Source organism: Gymnoscopelus braueri (assembly GCF_963280865.1).
Source record: "Gymnoscopelus braueri genome assembly, chromosome: 21".
Taxonomy (NCBI): domain Eukaryota; kingdom Metazoa; phylum Chordata; class Actinopteri; order Myctophiformes; family Myctophidae; genus Gymnoscopelus; species Gymnoscopelus braueri.
This window is the reverse complement of record NC_137623.1, coordinates 10,398,886-10,417,047: the sequence shown is the minus strand read 5'-3', so window position 1 is coordinate 10,417,047 and position 18,162 is coordinate 10,398,886. Positions and strand designations below refer to the sequence as shown.

The 18,162-nt window shown below is 44.8% G+C and overlaps 1 protein-coding gene across 26 annotated transcripts in view; it reads left to right on the top strand.

Moving 5' to 3' along the window:
• svila (supervillin a) overlaps positions 1–18,162 on the top strand; it is a gene marked incomplete at its 3' end in the record, with an annotated part of 110,613 nt that overhangs the window by 34,585 nt on the left and 57,866 nt on the right. For 20 of the 26 annotated variants that reach the window (XR_013932416.1, XM_080418395.1, XM_080418396.1 and 17 more), the window contains 7 exons: positions 6,389–6,452; positions 8,369–8,460; positions 9,855–9,918; positions 10,463–10,605; positions 11,411–12,179; positions 14,838–14,921; positions 17,040–17,951. Coding sequence is in view for 25 of the 26 variants with exons in the window: in XM_080418390.1 (XP_080274516.1) it covers positions 6,389–6,452; positions 8,369–8,460; positions 9,855–9,918; positions 10,463–10,605; positions 11,411–12,179; positions 14,838–14,921; positions 17,040–17,951 (2,128 nt within the window). The remainder of the gene's footprint in view (positions 1–6,388; positions 6,453–8,368; positions 8,461–9,854; positions 9,919–10,462; positions 10,606–11,410; positions 12,180–14,837; positions 14,922–17,039; positions 17,952–18,162) is intronic. The other 6 variants (XM_080418401.1, XM_080418384.1, XM_080418400.1 and 3 more) reach the window with 3 other exon arrangements.

The window sequence follows — 18,162 nt, the reverse complement described above, 5'->3', positions numbered from 1 at the left end:
CAGATTTGTAAAGCATCAACGTCATTTCCTTGGGCGGTACTTCCGTCAAATTCAACCGTTTCCGGTTGTCACTTCCTAGACAACCAACAGCCCAGGTCTTGCCCAGCGTGAAGTGTGGAAGGGTTGGAGGGTTGTGATCCAGCTCTCCATATTGGCTGGGAAACCACCACAACAGGTGTCCATGCTGCCTGCTGCGACAGTAAAGGACTTCCTGGGAAGCTTGTTTGGGTGTGTGTGTTGTCATTCCTGATTTACCACACATAACTGTCAAAGCACCCACTTATCTGCTCCTTTGCTTTCTGCCGCACCCCTCCCCCATCCGGACTTGAGCCTGGTATCTGAGATGAGCCATTTGTGTCATTATCACACATTGTCGTTGCCATTAATCCCCATATGGTTGAGCCTCAGGGTTCTAGACTGTTTTCTGTTATTGTGGGGAAAGCTTTCTCTGAGAATAGCCGATCGGCAAGCTCACAACGCGTTGCAACGCAACCCAACATGTTGTGAGCTTGTCATTTGATCATTGAGCTTGATCATTTTCCGTGTGAAGGCCTGTCTCCGGCTTGATTTGTACTCCATTGCATGACGGCGTCACTTGCCGGACAACTTAGAACAGATCTACGACCTAACAATGTGTCGCGCCACTGACGACAAGAACTGATCTACAAGCTAGCACAATGTTAGCAGTTGACACCATTTGTACCACGAAAGTACTTGGACTACTTCACCTTGTGATCCCCCCCCATTGACTGTTTCACCTGTCTCTTTACATCATAAGCTCCTCTGAGTTAGTCAGCAGGTGGGTGACTAACCGGAGTGGGTCACGGGGTAGGGTAGGACAGGGTGGGCTGCTTAAGCTGACCCCAGCCACACCTCCGGCACACACGCGAACACCCCGCAACAAGTGTGTGATGTAATGTCCATGGTTTAGGAGTGACACATTTCCTTTTGGCTTTGCTGTTAATCCCAATCGCGGAAGTTAATCCTATACCTCCATTTAGACATATGCCTATGCTCACCCCGCATGCCTCTTTGGTACCGTAACTATTGTGTGTGTGTCTGGTTAGAATTAGGCTTGACATCAGCAGCTCTATGTTTTTAATGTAATGCATCTCTGCATAGCTTTCAGTGACACAGGTCGCTGTAGTTCATAAGAGAATTAGGAGAGCAACTCGATTCCCAGAGACCACCATCTTCTCTTTTTTGGGGGAAATTGAAGTAAAGGGAGTATTTTCTGGTCCCTGGGGGAGGGGGAAATTACTTTTACTGCTTCACCCCAGCAGATGGCTGCTCAGATGGCTCAGATTGATGCCAAACAATGCACTCCCTCAGCGAGCTCCAAGGAGCCATGTGGGAGGAGCATCCTCTGCCTCCCGCCCCCACCTCACCCTTTTTTCTGTAAATATATCTATCGCTTTTAGTGTTGTTGCTGATATGTAATGTTTTGTTATTGTATGTATTGCATGTCGTGATGATGAATTGAGTACAATGGACCACAATGGAAACGAGCCCCCCGAGGGCTTTTTGTGTTATCCTTTTTAGCATAGCTTTTTTTAACTGCTGTACTGTTTTCAAACTTGTTAATAAAGTAATCAATCAATCAATCAAAGGTGTCTTGCTCAGGGACACTTTGACATATAGACATCAAACCGTCAAAACTTCCGATTCCCAGAACAGAAGGCATCTCTATCCACTCACTCAGCTACGGGCCTCCTAAAAAATGAACCGTCAGTGTTATGGTGTTTCAAGAAATTTGATAATGTCACATAAAACACTGCACTCCCTTCAGAGGATGAGTGAAGCTCCACTGAGTCATGAAACCATCTCATTCCCACGCTCTATCAGTGTCAAGCTGTTTTTACAGCATCATCAACGTACACACACTGTAGTGCTGGAGAATTCCTCAGCACCATTCCCCCCCCGGGCCGTACAGTGCTAGACTATACGTTACGTAGTGCGTCTGTAGATTATAGCTGGCATCAAAGGCTGAGCGACATCTGTGATCATTGTGGAGGTTTTTATGTGCACGTCTGGAATGACGAATGTGTTGAGGCACCAGGGCTTTTCAAAGGTCACTCGTCTTGATAGGCTCGCGTGTGCTCACATGCCCATATTCATGGGCTATATATGAGGTGCTGGAGGAACACAGCTCTGGGTTAGATCAGCCTGTGTGACTGATAGGCCGGTCATAGTAGAGCCCATTCATTATGGGATTTTTGGAATCAAATGTGATTTGAATATTAGAATATTTAGCCATTTAGAAAACTGAAAATTAACTGAAATTATCTACATTTTCCTGCAGGAATCATGCAGATACAGTACATCTGCCAATCCTAGACAGTACTGAACATAATACCAGTACAGTGTTAATAACATACATTCTACACAGCTAGCTAGAGCGGCATACTGTATACGCCACATCATTTTAGACACACAACACACAACTTTTATTATGCCCACCAGGAGGCCGGAATGACTGAAGCCGAGGGATTATTTTTCAATAAAGATATCAATCAATCAATCAATCAAAACTTTTCAAAATAACCTCCGATGTTTGCAGAACAATCTTTTTTGCTACCACTCCTACAGATTGTGTCAAATCGGTACAAATTATCTCTGCAGTCATGTAATCAAGACTTATTTTTCATATTTCATTCCGAATAGCTACAATTGCCTTCCAAGATTGCGGGAGTTAGCCTGGAATCCAGACAGAGGCGCTCGTTCAGCGTTTGGTTTTGTTTCACTTCGCTTCTCCGTCTGGCTATCATCCTGTTTGAGCTGGATTTCCAAATGTCACCGATTTACGTAGGCAAGTCAGGAATTGATTCAAATATAAAATTGGAAGGCTCTGTCCCACCCCGCCCACTAGAGATGCGCGGATAGGGTTTATCGTCACCCGAATCCGCATATACATGTTCATTATCCCGCCATCCAACCGCGGTTAATTATACCATCCTATTTCTAGATCTGCACCAACCGCATCAAATTATTATTATTTTCCTGACGTTAGTTTTCAACAATGTTACTCACCACTGTCTGTCGCGATGTAGTGACTGTATACAATCCATATCTATGGTAACAACAAGACGGAGCTTGAAGCTTTTTACTTTCGCTTTCAACTTGCTTTGTTGCCATGTCTGCGTTTTATAAGCGACTTTTGGGGTAATTTGGTGCTTGTTTTGGGGCTTAGACCTTGCTGCTTATTTCTCTCGCAAAATATGGCAACACTGGTTGCAGCCGGTACAAAGACCCCTTGCCGGTCAACGTGCAGTAGGCGGCTAATTTGTGCCTGATGTAAAATGACGTAATATTGAAATACTACAAACGCACGCACGGCGAGATTTTGTGCTCTTTAAAAGCTATAATAGGCCTATAGATTGATATCATTAATGTAATTCCCAATTTTTTTTACCCGCGGTTTAGCCAATATTAATTAATTATTATATTTGATTGACCCAAATCCACCCAAACTGCGGTTAACTGCGGCTAAAACCGCGATCCGCGCATCTCTACCGCCCACGGACCTTTACATTGGAAGCCACTGGTCCCGTCTCGTCCACAGATGCCGTCATTGAACCAATAAGCATGCAACATACATTTATGCTGTAACTTTCATCAAACTTCTTTAAAGAACAAAAATGAATTATTTGTATCGTAATAAAAATGTCTTTAAAAAAAATATATTAAACAGTTGGTAGCGAAATAATTTGTGTTCAGGAACCGGTATTGAATCTTAACTCTTTTGAACAATACCCAGCCCTACTTTTTTGGTACTTAAATGCAAAGTTTACATGTTGAACACTGACGCTTATCAAAAATGTTTGTATTTTCCCCAAAATGAATAGGTGTAAATGGAGGATTTTTCTCTGTTAACTGACAGTTGACTCTAGAGCTTGAGGATTTTCCTTGCCAACAAGTATCTCGAATCTTCGATAATTGCATAATATCCAAATGGTCCTCTTTAAGTCATGGGTCATGTCTATTTAGCCTATTTGTATCCATGCATTGTGCGCGCCAGCAATCTGTTACAGCAGTGCAATCTTTTCTTCTATTGTCATGGGAATATGGCATCAGCTCCGATAACCAGGATTATTAGTTAAGACGTGTGTGGAATGAGCCCTGTTATTCCACCCAGCTGAAACAATATGCCTCTATCCAAAACAGATCCCAGCACACAACCTCTTCTATATTATTCCCACTTCTTCCTTCTCAAATTATGTTTTCCCTTAAGTCAGAGGGATTTGAGCATCAATGCAAACACCCTTAATAAGGACTAACAGAGCTTGGAATGGAGGTTAACCCATTAAGACCGGGAAGGGAACGCATCTGTGTGTCATTTTAAGATGTCTTTGGCTATTCAAAAATAGCAGATATACAAGCTCATAGCGCGGCACCGAGTGCCGCGCTATGAGCTTGTAGATCTGCTATTTTTATTTATTTTATTTTTTTCAATTTGTGCAAATCTTTGAATTTAATATAAATTTTTAACTACAATCTTTGCTTCTGGGGGTCCCTGGAACAACATATTTGAGATGGGGGTCCGTGGGCCAAATACATATAAGTTTGGGGGGTCCTTGACATGAAAAAGTTTGAGAACCACTGATATAGAAACATATGTTTTTTCAAAGAAAAACTGTTTTAGAAGAAGATTTAGAAGACATTTTGTAGAATCCCCAGAAGCAATCGCTTTAAAAAAGTATATATATATTCCAAAGATTTGCACAAACTTTCACGATTTAAAAAGAAAATAGCAGATCTACAAGCTCAAAGCTATGAGCTTGTTTATCTGCTATTTTTGAATAGCCCAAAGAAATCTTAAAATGACACACAGCTGCGTTCCCGGTCTAAATGGATTAAGGGCAATTTTCTGAGGACGGGCTGAGGGGGGGGGGGGGTTAGGGGTGTGTCGGGCGCCCGTGAGGTGAACTTGGAGGGGTGGTCTCTCCGGATGGAAGTGAAACCACATGTTTGTCCCAGAATTGCCTGCTGTGGCCAATCCGAGGTCCAGGGGCAGCCAAAACCACCCGCTTGAGGTTTTGGAGTCAATAACTCAGCCAGGCACCGATGTTCCTTAAAGGGATATTCCAGATAACTGACATTCTCCGAAAAGGATGTTTATGATGCCTAATAGCCACGCATTTGAGGTAATGAGGTTGTATATCTCCTAAGGCAGGTGTTTATACCACCGCACGCTGTCCTTGTTTACTGGTTCTTGACCATTTCCCTAATACACACCAGACTTTAAAAGAATGGAATAGCCACCAATGGGGATTACATAGCATCCCTGTATCACATTTGTTTTTGGAACAATTCTATTAAATCTCTGCTGTCCGGCAGAAACCAGCTAACTCCAAAATGTTCATTTTTCAGGAAATGACAAAAACAAAACAAAAAGTGGAGTTAGGAGGTTTTGTTCATCATTGATAAGAACAGCTAAATGGACCTCCAAGCTCACAATGAGGTTGGAGGTCAAAAGGGGGTGGAGCCTGGATTCAGCAAAACCAGCTAACTCCACCCCCCTTTGGTGGAGTTAGCTGGTTTAGCAGAAAGTTTGAGATGGGGAACCAGCTAACTCCAATGGAGTTAGCTGGTTTTGTCAGAAGCACTTTTTAATACTTTTTTAATCAACACACAGACGTAAAGTAAAAAAATGCAAAAGCAGAAAAATGGAGTTAGCTGGTTTTTGCCGGACAGCAACGAAATATAACTTCTATTCATGCTGTCACCTCCCTTTACTGTATTCATGGGTAATTCTGGGTTGCTCCTCTGTTTCAGTGATTTGATGGGCCGCTGGCATCGTCTGATCCGCTCGGCAAGGCAACCTTGACACGTGCGATCGGACTTTATAGCATCTGTCTCTGTGAGATGGATCACACAGCCACTCTTCTGTCCGCTGCGTTTTGCTATTGCCTCATGCACAGAACATACTGTAGGCTGACACTTGAGATGGAGACTGTTACTGTGTGTGTGTGTGTGTGTGTGCGTGTGTGTGTGCCCCCCTGTGAGTCAGCTGCTTGTGAACTTTCACCTGGTGTCTGTAAACAAAACATGCTGACACATTGCTCTCATTACAACAATTTTGCCCGTCACTTATTGTTGCACCTGATTAATTCAGGCAGTGTGCAGCGTCTTTCACATTTTTCTACTTGATCTACTTGATTTAATGTGGGTTTGTGCCAATGCCTCCTTGGAGAGAATAGCACTGGAGAAACTATCCGTTTGACCCCAAGAACTCTTAATGTGCTCTCTTTGATTTGTGCATTTGTTCATTAAAAGCTCTAAATGAACGCGGAGCGTGCATGATTGCCTGTCTCCTCTAGTTGTACCCTTTTAAATGACGTCCGTGACCTCTCTGTAAACACTGACCCTTTTTCTGTTCTCTCTGCAGGACTTGGGAGTGAGACCCCCATAAAACTCAGCAACCCCAGATTACTACAGAAAAGAGCTCTAAGGTAAGACGTTTGGAAAAGGCTGGACTGGTCTAAATATAGCAAAAATAATGCTACAGTATATCGTCGCTGTCAGGCAGAAACCTTTGTATCTCCATATTTCAACATATGTTTTTCCGTGTTGCACTAATTAGTGAATGTAGCAAACCTACAAGATCACAACGCATCGCGATTCACGATGCGACGCACTCGTAGATCAGCTATTTTCACGATTTTTGTTGCTTCTGTTTTATAATAAAAAGTTACTGTTTGGACATATGAGGTTTCCACCCGACGGCGATGGTGTGTTCTTGTTTTCTTATAACTTCATACACTAATACAGCATGTACACACTGCAGTCTCTATTCATCCATAAATAGCTCCTCAATCTCCTCCCATGTGTTTGTATGGCCGTAAGGCAGTGTGAGCGCGCGGGCTCAGCCAGCACAGGGTTTCAGACAAAGCCACAGTGGATCAGACTATGGGCCGGCGTCCAAGCCCAGTGAGAAAGTGAACGATAAGGTCACGGCGCTGTTACCTTGCTGCAGCATTAGTGGGATTGTTCAGCGTCACGTTGTTGGCTCGGTGTCAAAATACTCCACCCCGCCACCTATACTTATAGCCTCTCTATATATAATGTTTTTTCCTCCGCGGCAGCAAGAAGCACAGACACCCTGACACTGTGGTGCTGAACGACCCCGGTGGTGTTGTTGTTGTGAGCCGAGTAGGCCTGTCCCCCGAATTTATATAGTCGAATCTGATTGGCCAAATGTTGCCTAGGTATAGTCGACTGGTAGTCGAATCATGCAACAACAAAAAAAAGAAAGATTGCATCATTCGGCTGAGAGATTGGCAGTTGAATCAGTCTGATTTGAATGCCAATCTCTCAGTCGATGATCATGCAAAACAATACAATTGTTATGCAATAGAGGATCATTGGTGGGTAATTAATGTCTGATTTAACATATACTTGCTTGGTTTCTCCCAATAAATCATAATATATATATCCTATTTTTGGCAAAACTATTGGTTAATTATTATAACAAATTAGGCCAATCTCTCAGTCAAATCATGCAAAAAAAAAGATATTCGACTGCCTCGATTGATTAGTCGACTATTCGACAGGCCTAGAGCCGAGGTAGAAAAACGCTGTGCTTACACGTCAGAATCCCTACTGTAAGACGTTTATCAGCGTCTTACAGTAAGTAAGAAAGTAGACGCTGTTATGATGTTTAAGATCATCGGATATAGGGCTTACACGTGCCAGATTTTGTGTGTCTGCATGTCAGTTTATTCACAGCTCTGTGGGGAGCTAGCATCCGCAGTGGACAAGACCACAAAGTAATGCCCCCCCCCCCCCCCCCCCCGATGACCATTACTTTAATTGACCATTTCCTCCCACAGATAGTCTTTCATTGAGTTTTATAAATGTATCATAACTTTGGTTGTGGTTTTGAATTTGAAGCCAATCTGACATGAGCAGCATCAGAATGTTTACAGCAAAGGGGAAGTTGCACCGTGTGTGTGTGTGTGTGTGTGTGTGTGTGTGTGCGTGTGTGTGTCCTACAATAAGTATAGCAAAACTCTGGACTCAATGCAGTTTACAGTAATCCTTTAAATTGGTTTCAAAAGTGAACACTGTGCTTATTCGAATGAGTAATTTCTTTGTTTTAGCAGCTTTGTCCAAAACTAACTGGTCCATTTAGTGGATTCTTGAACATCCATCAAGCTGATGCTGCTTCCAGAAACATTTCTTTCTTTCTTATTTTTTTTAATGACTTGGACATTCTTCAGATTGCACAGAAATTAAAACTCAGTCAATGAGCCCTTTACCAATAATTGCTTATATTTTCACTCTATAAGTGAATCCTGCTTCCCAGAAGCTCAGCACTGTTTCAGTAAGAGCTGTTTTTTTTTCCTTCTCTTCCTGCCCGCCTCAGCTTTTCGAAAGAGTTCTCATTTGAAGAGAAAGACGACCCAGCCAAAAACACCAAGGATATAGATGTCAGTCTCTTGGCCAACCTCCCCAAAGGTGAGTAAGGGTTTTCTGTTTCCGCTTGCTCACACATGACCCATGCAATGTCGACTTTCCCAAGTGTTGTCGTGCGTGCATGCGTACGTGCGTGCGTGGTGCACGCTCTACTATTGTGCAACAAACGCATTCGTATCAGAATGCGAGAGGAAAGGTTTCATTTAATTCTTGTCTAGATTTGTCTAAAGCTACCTGAATGTATCATCCTTACATAGCATACTATGTATGCAGTACATCAACCTCACAATTTACTCTAAAAGAGCCTTTTTAAGTGACAGGGTCCTTTGTGATTTTGACATTCGATCGAAGTCCCAGGATTTCTGATGAGCTGTTTAAAGCACTGAAGGCCCCTCTTGGAGTAGTTATTGATTTGTCTGCTGGATCCATGCTATAGTTTCTCACAGGCCTGTGATAATCAATGATCTTGGTTGTATTTGGTAGCAGTCTGTGTAATAGTTATGGCTGAAATCAAAAGAAAGCCTGAAGAAAGTACTTTACAGGACTGGAAAACCCGGTTAAACAGCCCTGCTGTGTAGAGCTTGTAGACTTGAGGCTTAAAGCCTCTGCACACCAAGCTGTTGTCGGCAATCAGGTCATCGATTAGTGTTTGTGCTTGAAATTTGGTTGTATAATGCTTGGTGTGTATTGCGCCATTAGTGGTGCCCAATCAAATACGTTTAATTGGTGGTGGGTCTCGTTGGGAAGGGAGAGCATTTAATTCACATTTTCACTGACAGCACAAAGTGAGGCAGTGAGGGGGAGAGCGATCACTCATCACTGAAACACTTTAGTACTTCACATTAAAACATTTGAACAATTTTGACAATAATGACATGTATTTAGGGAAGCCAGGTTGAAAGAATGTTTCAACAATGGTTCTTGGCAATAACTTTGATGCTGTTTTAAAGCCTTTTTATTTCCCTTTTAAATGGTGCCCCATTTGTAAGGAACATGCATTTGTGGGATGAGTATGTGGGTTGCAATGCACCCATGAGAAATTCTGCTCATTACTGAACACAAATACTGTGGATACAGCATGGGCAGAGCTGGAGACTTGAGACTTGGCTTGTTAGCCTGAAGAAGTTGTTGCAAAAATCAGGACTTATGATCAAGTCATAAGTCCTAATTTTGCGACTCTAGCAGATGACTTTACTTATAACGAAAGACTTCTCTCATCAATTGGATTCACTGTAAAACAATTATACAGCTCGGTGTAGTTCAAGGTACAGTAGATTACGGTATAGCATTATACATTATAGCCATTGGGACAGAGCAATATGTACAGTATTTATAGTATAGTGTACGTTTTGACTCAGGATACAACAAATACTACCTACTTATCTTTCTGTTTGTTATAGCAGCTGCAGCTGATTTTTTCTATCGTTCTTTTCCAGTCTCAGAATTAAGGAAGCGGTTTGAAGGTATAACTACAAGCTCAAGCGATTGGGAGATGAACAGGTAAGAGGAATGATGATGAATGTCGTACAATGCAGGGTTTTTCAGGGCTCAGAATGGGCCTTTGGGGGTGACTATGCATGACCGTAAACATTTTGAAACCATTTGATATATGTTATTCAAACAAATACATAGCAACATCTAAAATGACACAGATGCTCTCCTGGATTGAAAGGTATAACAATGTATAGGCTTTCCAGTTCTAAATGGGTTTAACAAAAAAAAATCAAGAAAGAAAATCCCTGTTCCTTGCGCAATATTCACACTAATAAGTGAAACTAACTGAACCGTAATTGCAATAATAAAATGCAATGTAAAACTGAACATTAACATCAACATTATATGCTGGTGAATTTCCTTTGGGGGTGGGTGGCTAAAATCTCTTAGGGGACGCCAAAACTTACTCTATGCAGGAAAAACCCTGCAATGTTGCACTTGACAACACAGCCTCTAAGAAGGTGCAGGTGTTTTTGCTGATAACCACGTTGATGACAACACCATGACATAACTTTGACTGCTAGTTTGTTTCTCGTCTGTCCTCGCGTAGAAAGGAGCGTATTGCCCGAAGGTTGGAAGGGATAGACTGCGAGGTACACCCATCTGTGTTGCCCAGCCTGGTAGCCAACCGACTGCTCGAAGAAGACACACCCCGATATACACGTGCCTCCGATCCCTGTGAGCCCTGTGGTGGTGAGAATACTAGTGCACTATTTTGGACTTCTTTTACTCCTCGTTTCAACTAAGCTCTGTGTGAAGTCCGTAATTCTGTTTAGTCCATTAATTCCTCTCGAATCCTCTGTGACTGATCTCGAATGTGTTTGCAAAAACACAAAAAGAACATTTTGAGGATTTCTGTATGCAATGTGTGCCAGCAAACAGCGCTGGCACACAAGATGCTATTTCATTCAGTTCAGTTGGTCCACTATGTTAATAATAAGAGGTTTTATTCATAGTGCACATTTCAGGGTACTCGGTTGCACTATACATGAATAATAAATTATTGTTTTGATTCATCAGCAAATTAAAGGCATTTCCTTGCATTTACACTGGAGGGAATATTGCGTACACAGAATTAGGGACATAACACAGAACTTAGTGGGAACAAGCCGTACCATACAGAGGTGCAGTAGATTAGCAGAGATGTTTAGGATTTAATGACATGGTTGTATATGGTTGGTAGTTACTGTAGTTACTCAGTTATTTATGCAACAAACACATATTAGCCCCTATTTTCTTTTATTTATTTAAAACAATTTATTTTTGCTTTATTACCGTTATTTGTTTTGTTTTTGTAAAGCTTCTTTGAGTCTAGAAAAGCGCTATATAAGTTTGTAATATTATCATAACCACAATGTTGTGGGTTCAAATCTGGCTCACAACCATTGTTTTAAATACATCTCATAAGATGTAATTACTCTCTCTCTCTCTCTCTCCCTCCCTCTCTCACCCTCCCTCTCTCACTCTCTCCGTGTGTGTCTTTCTCTCTGTCATCCAGTCACACTTCAACATTATGGCACAGAGGACATGGAGAGCCCAGAGATGCACCTGAACGCGACAGAGCGACAGCCCCGAGCCCAGCACCGACCCGAACCTCAGTCCTCCGTCCACACCGAGCCCGTCTACGGCTCCGGCCCCGCCCCCGACGCGCCGGAACTGGAATCCAAGGCCGACCGCATCGCCCGCTACAAGGCGGAGAGGCGCCGTCAGCTAGCCGAGCGCTACGGCATCACCCTGGACCACGAGCCCGCCGACGCAGACGCTTCCTCGCGCTACACCCGCAGCCGTAAGGGGTCCGACGCCTCGGAGAGGCGCGGCAGGGCCGAGCCGGTGGGAGAGGAAGGGAGGGACATCACCCTGACCTCCTGCACCACCACCACCACCGCCGCCGCTTCCGTCCCTGGCCCCCGGGCCGGCCGCACGGCACCCCAATACAGCCAGCCTGACCCTGGGCACGAGACGTACCGGCCCAGGGTGGACTCCGTCACCGAGCGGGAGAGGCTGATGAACCTGGAGAACCAGCGCCGGGCTCAGCGACAGGAGAAGGCGGTCCCGTCCGACCCGCCGCCCGGTTCCGCGTACATGGACGTGATGCCGTCGCTGTCGTCGTCCGCCAGGGTGCCCGCTAAGGACCACGCGGTCGCAGGAGTGCCACCCAGCTCGCCCAAGCTGAGCAGGCAGCCGTCCGTCCCCTCGCCCAAACACGGAGTTTCTCCCGGGGACCTGTTCATTGAGCAGCAGGCCCACAACATCCTCAGCAGACAAGGGTGAGTGCTCTCAGACAGGCACTGATTTCTGTCTGTACCTTCTTTCTTTTTTTCCCCCCGTCTTTCTTTATCAATCAAAAAGAGATTGTTTATCTCTTCCCTCAGAGCCTCCTCGCACACATAGTATGCTCTCTCTCTGTCTCAATGATTTCCTGAGAAGAAATTATGGTAGTTCTTCCATGGAAATCTAATTTCCCCGATCTCTCTGTGTTCAGATTTTCTCCAGTGTTGTTGTAGCCTTAACCAGCTTCTGGTCATTCTCTGTGACGCCACACCGAACTATGTTATCAGTTATGCTGACATTCTTTCCTGCCTTGACTCCTATTTCTCTCTCTGACCATCTCTCTCCTCCTTCTTTACTTGTGTCCAAGTTCCTGTTCTTGGCGATGTTGTAGATTTACACCAGGACAGACAACCTGATCCTCATGTAGTAGAATGGTCTTTCAGAGCTGGGCCTGGTCCAACTGGGACTCGCAGCTGAAAAAGTGGATGCAACCTGACTAAAAAATTGCATGTTTTGTCTTGTCCTGAACACACCAGACCTTTATTGTTTCATTTTGATTTTGAAGTGAATTACGTAGACGTTTTATATAGAATTCCTCACATGGTGATGATGGCTCTCACAAAATGTTCTACAGCCAAGACAAGCTAAGACAAAGAGTTTAGCAACTCATAGCAATTAGTTATGTTCTCATATTCACGTACACACGATTGTGATTCTGACTTCATCAGTTTTGATAGGACGGCCATCCCACCCATTCCCAACGCAGCCCAGCTGAGACCAGGCTACAATTCCACACCCTGCTGGCGCTAAATGTTGACACAGATTAGAACAGTTGGACATACTTGCTCTGACTCCATTACCCACCAGGCAGCCAGTCCTTCTGTCTCTCTCTCTCTTTATATCCATTGCCCTCGCTTTCCCTACAAACGCGGCATATTGCCTCATCCAAATTTGACAACTGCCCCACATCGCCTGGCTCAAAGCCAGAATTTGCCAAAATAGGCTTAGAAACGAGGTCAACAGGCTATTGTAAACTGTATGGGTATAATATACATCACCACTCCCCCCTGATGTGGAGTGACAAGCCATACGTTTGATCTCTCTAAGCCCGTGAACATAGAATGGAGGTGTTTCAGTGATGATAATAAACTAAACAATAATTATCGTGTTTATGGTAAGCTTACAGTAATGTGGTTATTGTCCGAGCCCTACCTCAACCTCTCTCTCTCTCTCTCTCTCTCTCTCTCAGCCCCTCTCTCTTCTCCTCTCACTCACTTCCATCTCTCTCCCCTCTGCTCTTTCTCTCTCTCTCTCTCCCTCTATCTCAGGTTTCATAACTTGGCTTGGTATGTATGTGTGTTGGAGGGGAGGGTGTTTTATTACAGCAGGGCATCCCAGTGTGACTCCACGGTCAAACTGTGACCACAAAACCCACAGCTGGACCTGATCAAAACCAGCTAGGCCTCCTTCTCTACCTTCATCTGTCTGTCCACCTCTCTTCGCTGTCATTCATCCTCGTCCTCTTCCTCCCTTCCATATCTCACCTACCCACCCTGTGTCCTTTCTTTCTCTCTCTCGTGCGCTCTCTCTCTCATGAATGACTCTTGCTCTGACACATGCTCTCTTTGTGTGGGGCATTTGCCATGTTTAGATCATTTTTTGGGGCTGAGAGGAATACAGCTGTGTCTTTGTTGAATGTCTGAGGACCAGCATGACTCACCTGCCTCCTGCAGGCTTTGCTGGAGGCAGAGGTCTTTTTTAGTGAGTATCTGCTCTGACTGATAAGGCCTTGCTTGGTTACAGACAGGATTGTTCTTCATGGTGCCCCGCTTTTTCACGGATGCGTAGTTGACTGTCATGGGCTCACCGGTGCCCATCTCTCCATAATGCTATCTGCAGGAACAGAACGACAGCCTTGTGCATTCAGAATCGGAATCAGCTTTATTGTCACATCACAGGTTTACAGAAGTAAAAAAATGGGTGAAATTTGTTTTTGTGCATAGCTCCCATCGTATCGTTATTTCCATAGAAAAAAAGAAAGGGAAGAATAAGAAGGGGGGGAAAGGAGATCAAACAAGAGAACAACAAAACAAGTTATCTACATATTTACACATGGTACCTGAGATAAGATAAAGGTGCGTGAGCATAGCAGCAGATGTATACTGTGCATGATATACTTATGGACGTTAATTAAGGTGCTAGAAAAACACACAATAAAAAAGACAAAAGTCAGTGCGTTGTACATTAAGGATTAAGGTGCAAAATGTCAGTGTGTGTCGACCGCATAATCCACATAAGGTAGACTGACACTGGTATGAGTACTAAGCATTCTCATTCTAAGCGAGTTTTCGTAACTATCACCGTTTCTTCCCACAAACATTCCAGGGGAGATTTATTGCTCTTGTTTCATTGCGTGTGACATCTCTCCACGTACCGCAACAACAACAAAAATGGCCCGTCAGACAGTTGAACATCCATTTTGGGAATAGCCAACCATTCGCTAAGCCCATTATCATACCGGTCAAAGCTCAATGTGAACCCGATAGTGTGTGCTTGTACTGCTCATACTCTACAAGAAGGCAAGTGTCCGTTGACATAAGCCACTCCACACAATAACTCACATGCTGTCTCCTGCAACGTTTCCATTGGTGCAGTGCTGGAGTGAAACCGAGCGGTGATTGGTTTCTCCAGACTGATGCTGAAGGCGACACCCAGTCGCTTATCAACTGGCCATCCAGGTACCACCCATCTCTCAGTGGGCGTGTGGTTGTGTGTCCCTACACCATTACCCACCATTCTCCCATCCTACTGGACCCCCCCCCCTCCCTCCCCGTAACACATGGACCCTTCTGAGCAGAGGTTCTTAAACGTATGGGATGAGTCTGAGAATGGCTTATAAGTGAAGCCGAGTTGATTTCACTGTTTAAAAAGTAATCTTAAAACTACTAATCTTAAAACTCTATGATGATGTATTGCTTTTAAAGTCATGCAATGTTTTGTGTGTTTATTGTTAAAGGTGCTACAGTATATGGGGCAACCTGGTGGCTCAAGTGTCTTACACTAGTTCTCAAACTGCCCCAGATGATTTGCTTAATGTGCAACATTGTTTAGCACTCAACAGTAAACAAACCAACATACAGTATAAGTGTAGAGAATCTGCACATTTCTAAAGTGACAATTTAAGGACTTTTTTTAATACATCTGATTTTTTTATTTTTATAATAAGACCATTATTGCATCAAAAGGGTTAGAGCTATCAACAAACTATAATATAAAAATGGTCAAACATTGGCCAAAATTATTGCCAAATATTACCTAAGAAAATAGCTGATCTACATGTGACTATATTATCATCGATAAGGTCGCAGGCCTGCCTTGGAAGAGGGTCTTGAGTCAGAGTTGAAGATACTTGGTAAGTCTTTATTTGCAAGAGAGCGATTACAGCAATGGTGTCTGTCCTTCGTCCTTCGACACAGAGCACACAAAATCACATCAATCAATACATTTTATACTCTTCAGTCAAGAGATCATCCCTACCTTTCCAACTCCTCCCCTAGTTCTCATTTGACCAGTCACAATCCACCAGGCTGGCCCCAAGGTTGTGAGAATTTGGGGACAACCTGCTGGTCAGAGGAGTCACCTTACAAGAAATCAACCATTGCTGTAATCGCTTGCAAATAAAGACTTACAAAGTATCTTCAACTCTGAGTCTGACTCAAGACTCTCTTCCAAGGCAGGCCTGCGACCTTATCGATGATAATATACGACACATGCTCACACCTCAACCACAATTCCAAGTGCTTCCCAGGGTCGGGGGTCCCCAGTTCAAATATGATTATTTTGGGGGGTTGCGGCCTGAAAAGTTTGAGAACCACTGTGTGCCACCAAGTGTACACATAGCTGCACTGTACAGTATTACATCACTAATGCTGGGGACCTATTAATGACGTAATGGGTTTGAGTCTTTGACATGCGTTACGGCTCCTCGCTCTGCATCTCTCACGTCTCTCCACTAGACAGTCTAATAAAAGCATAAATGCCCTGAAAGTAACTTTAAAAAATAATATAACACAAGATGCTATATAAAGGGTCATTTACAATGCTAATGGCTAGGCTATGTTCCTCAGAAGTTCCTATAGGACATAGAGTGCTATCTACTATGACACTGAGGATTTCCTAGTTTAAGAAGCTCTGCTTTAGTTTGGCATATCAAGACTCACCTGGGTTCACCTGACATCTCATCTGATGACATTACCATCATCATCATAATCATCATCAATCATCCTAAGCGCTGGTTCCCATGGAGCAAGTTGACCCCCCCCTCTCCCCCCAACGTGTCATACAACTGTTGCTGTGTTGCCATTTAACACTGTCTCCTCTTTCTGTACGCTGACGATGTTCAAGTAATATGAAATAAAAGCTCTCCCACAGGTGGTAATGTTGTCACAGTGCTACTCATTTATTTACCCCCCAGGCTATTCAGATTTCGTATCAGGTTACTGTGCTTACGCTAACAGTTCTCTGTCTCTCTGCTGACTTGCCCAGAAGTAGGAAGGGTAGAAGGTTTAAAAATGGGGGTGGGTGGGGGTGGAAGGGGGCTGGGATAAAATCCCTTAGTCATAGCTTATCTTGCTTTGTTGTTTAGATCGGAAAAAAAGATTGTGCGTTGTGCTGTGTCAGCTCGTCTTGTATCCGATGGGCCAGCAAGAGAAGAATAGCCTTACATGATAACGTCTCTACAGATGAAAGAGATGTGGAAGTTGGCCGGCAACAGCTACTACAGTTATGAACTTATGATTGAAGTATGTGTGTGTGTTAGGGTTTTTTTTGGTAACCATCTCTTTCTTTCCCTGAAGAATCCGAGTTAGGGAGCGACTTGCCAGGGAGGACGGCTACCAGAGGAGCCCCGAGTTTGAAACTGTCATGGAAGCCCCGGTGTACCGCAGACAGCACCAGTCCCACCCCCAGCCGTCAACACGCTACCATGCGGACCCACCGAGCCCTCGGCCGGCTTACTCCCACCACCCCCAGCCTCACTTGTCCCAGTCTGGGCAGTCCGATGTGCAAGAGGGAGGCGGCCAACCCGGCTACCTGTCCATGGCCGCCGGCGGCAGCCCCAAGGCCCTGCAGCAGCAGCAGTCCCAGGAAGAAGGTGAAGAAGATGAGGTCAAGACAGCAGGCCTTCTAAAGAGCAGGAAAGCAGTGTTGCCCTCGGAGATCCGCCGCAGAGAGAGAAGCACAGAGGACCCACGTAGAGGCAAGGGGGACGAAGACCACGGAGCACCCAGGGCCCGAAGCCTTGGCCAGGGAAGGGATACCGAAGCAGAGGACGACTTCACGACGAGAGGCGGCAGATCCAGAACTAGATGGGAGGATGAAGCCGATTCACCCAGAACCGCGGAACACACCTCCCGCCTGCAGGCGGCTGAGAGCCGAGCCAGAGAGCGGGAGAACGCCATCTACGTCCAGCGAGGCCTCGCCGCCACCCACGTCCAGCCCAGAGAGACTCACGAGGGCTCCGCCACGTCCGACAAGGTGCCGAGTGGCTCCACAGCAGACGTGGGAGCTCCACGGGTGGCCAGACAGAGACCCGTGCAGCATCAGGACCCGGGCCCCAAAGAGGTCAGGGATGCCGGGGGGCTCCAGGCAAGTGAAGAGGGCTTCAGTAACGGGGATAGTCACCTGGACGCCAGGATCTCTGTGGCCCAGCTCAGGCATTCTTACATCGAGAGCGCCACCACCCCACCAGCCGTCCGCAGGCCTGAGCTGTAGGTGGTACACAGTAAAAATTGGCACTCTGGCATTGTCTGCTGGTTGGCTTCCACAGAGCACGCATCGCTGCTTGTTGTCTTCCACGGCCTGGCGAATGAATGACTAACGATTGACTAAATCCTCTGCGATAACATGAACTTAATGATTCTGCTGATCACTTAAGACAGTACGTTCCAGTGGTTGGTTGTGACTTACAGTATTCGTGCC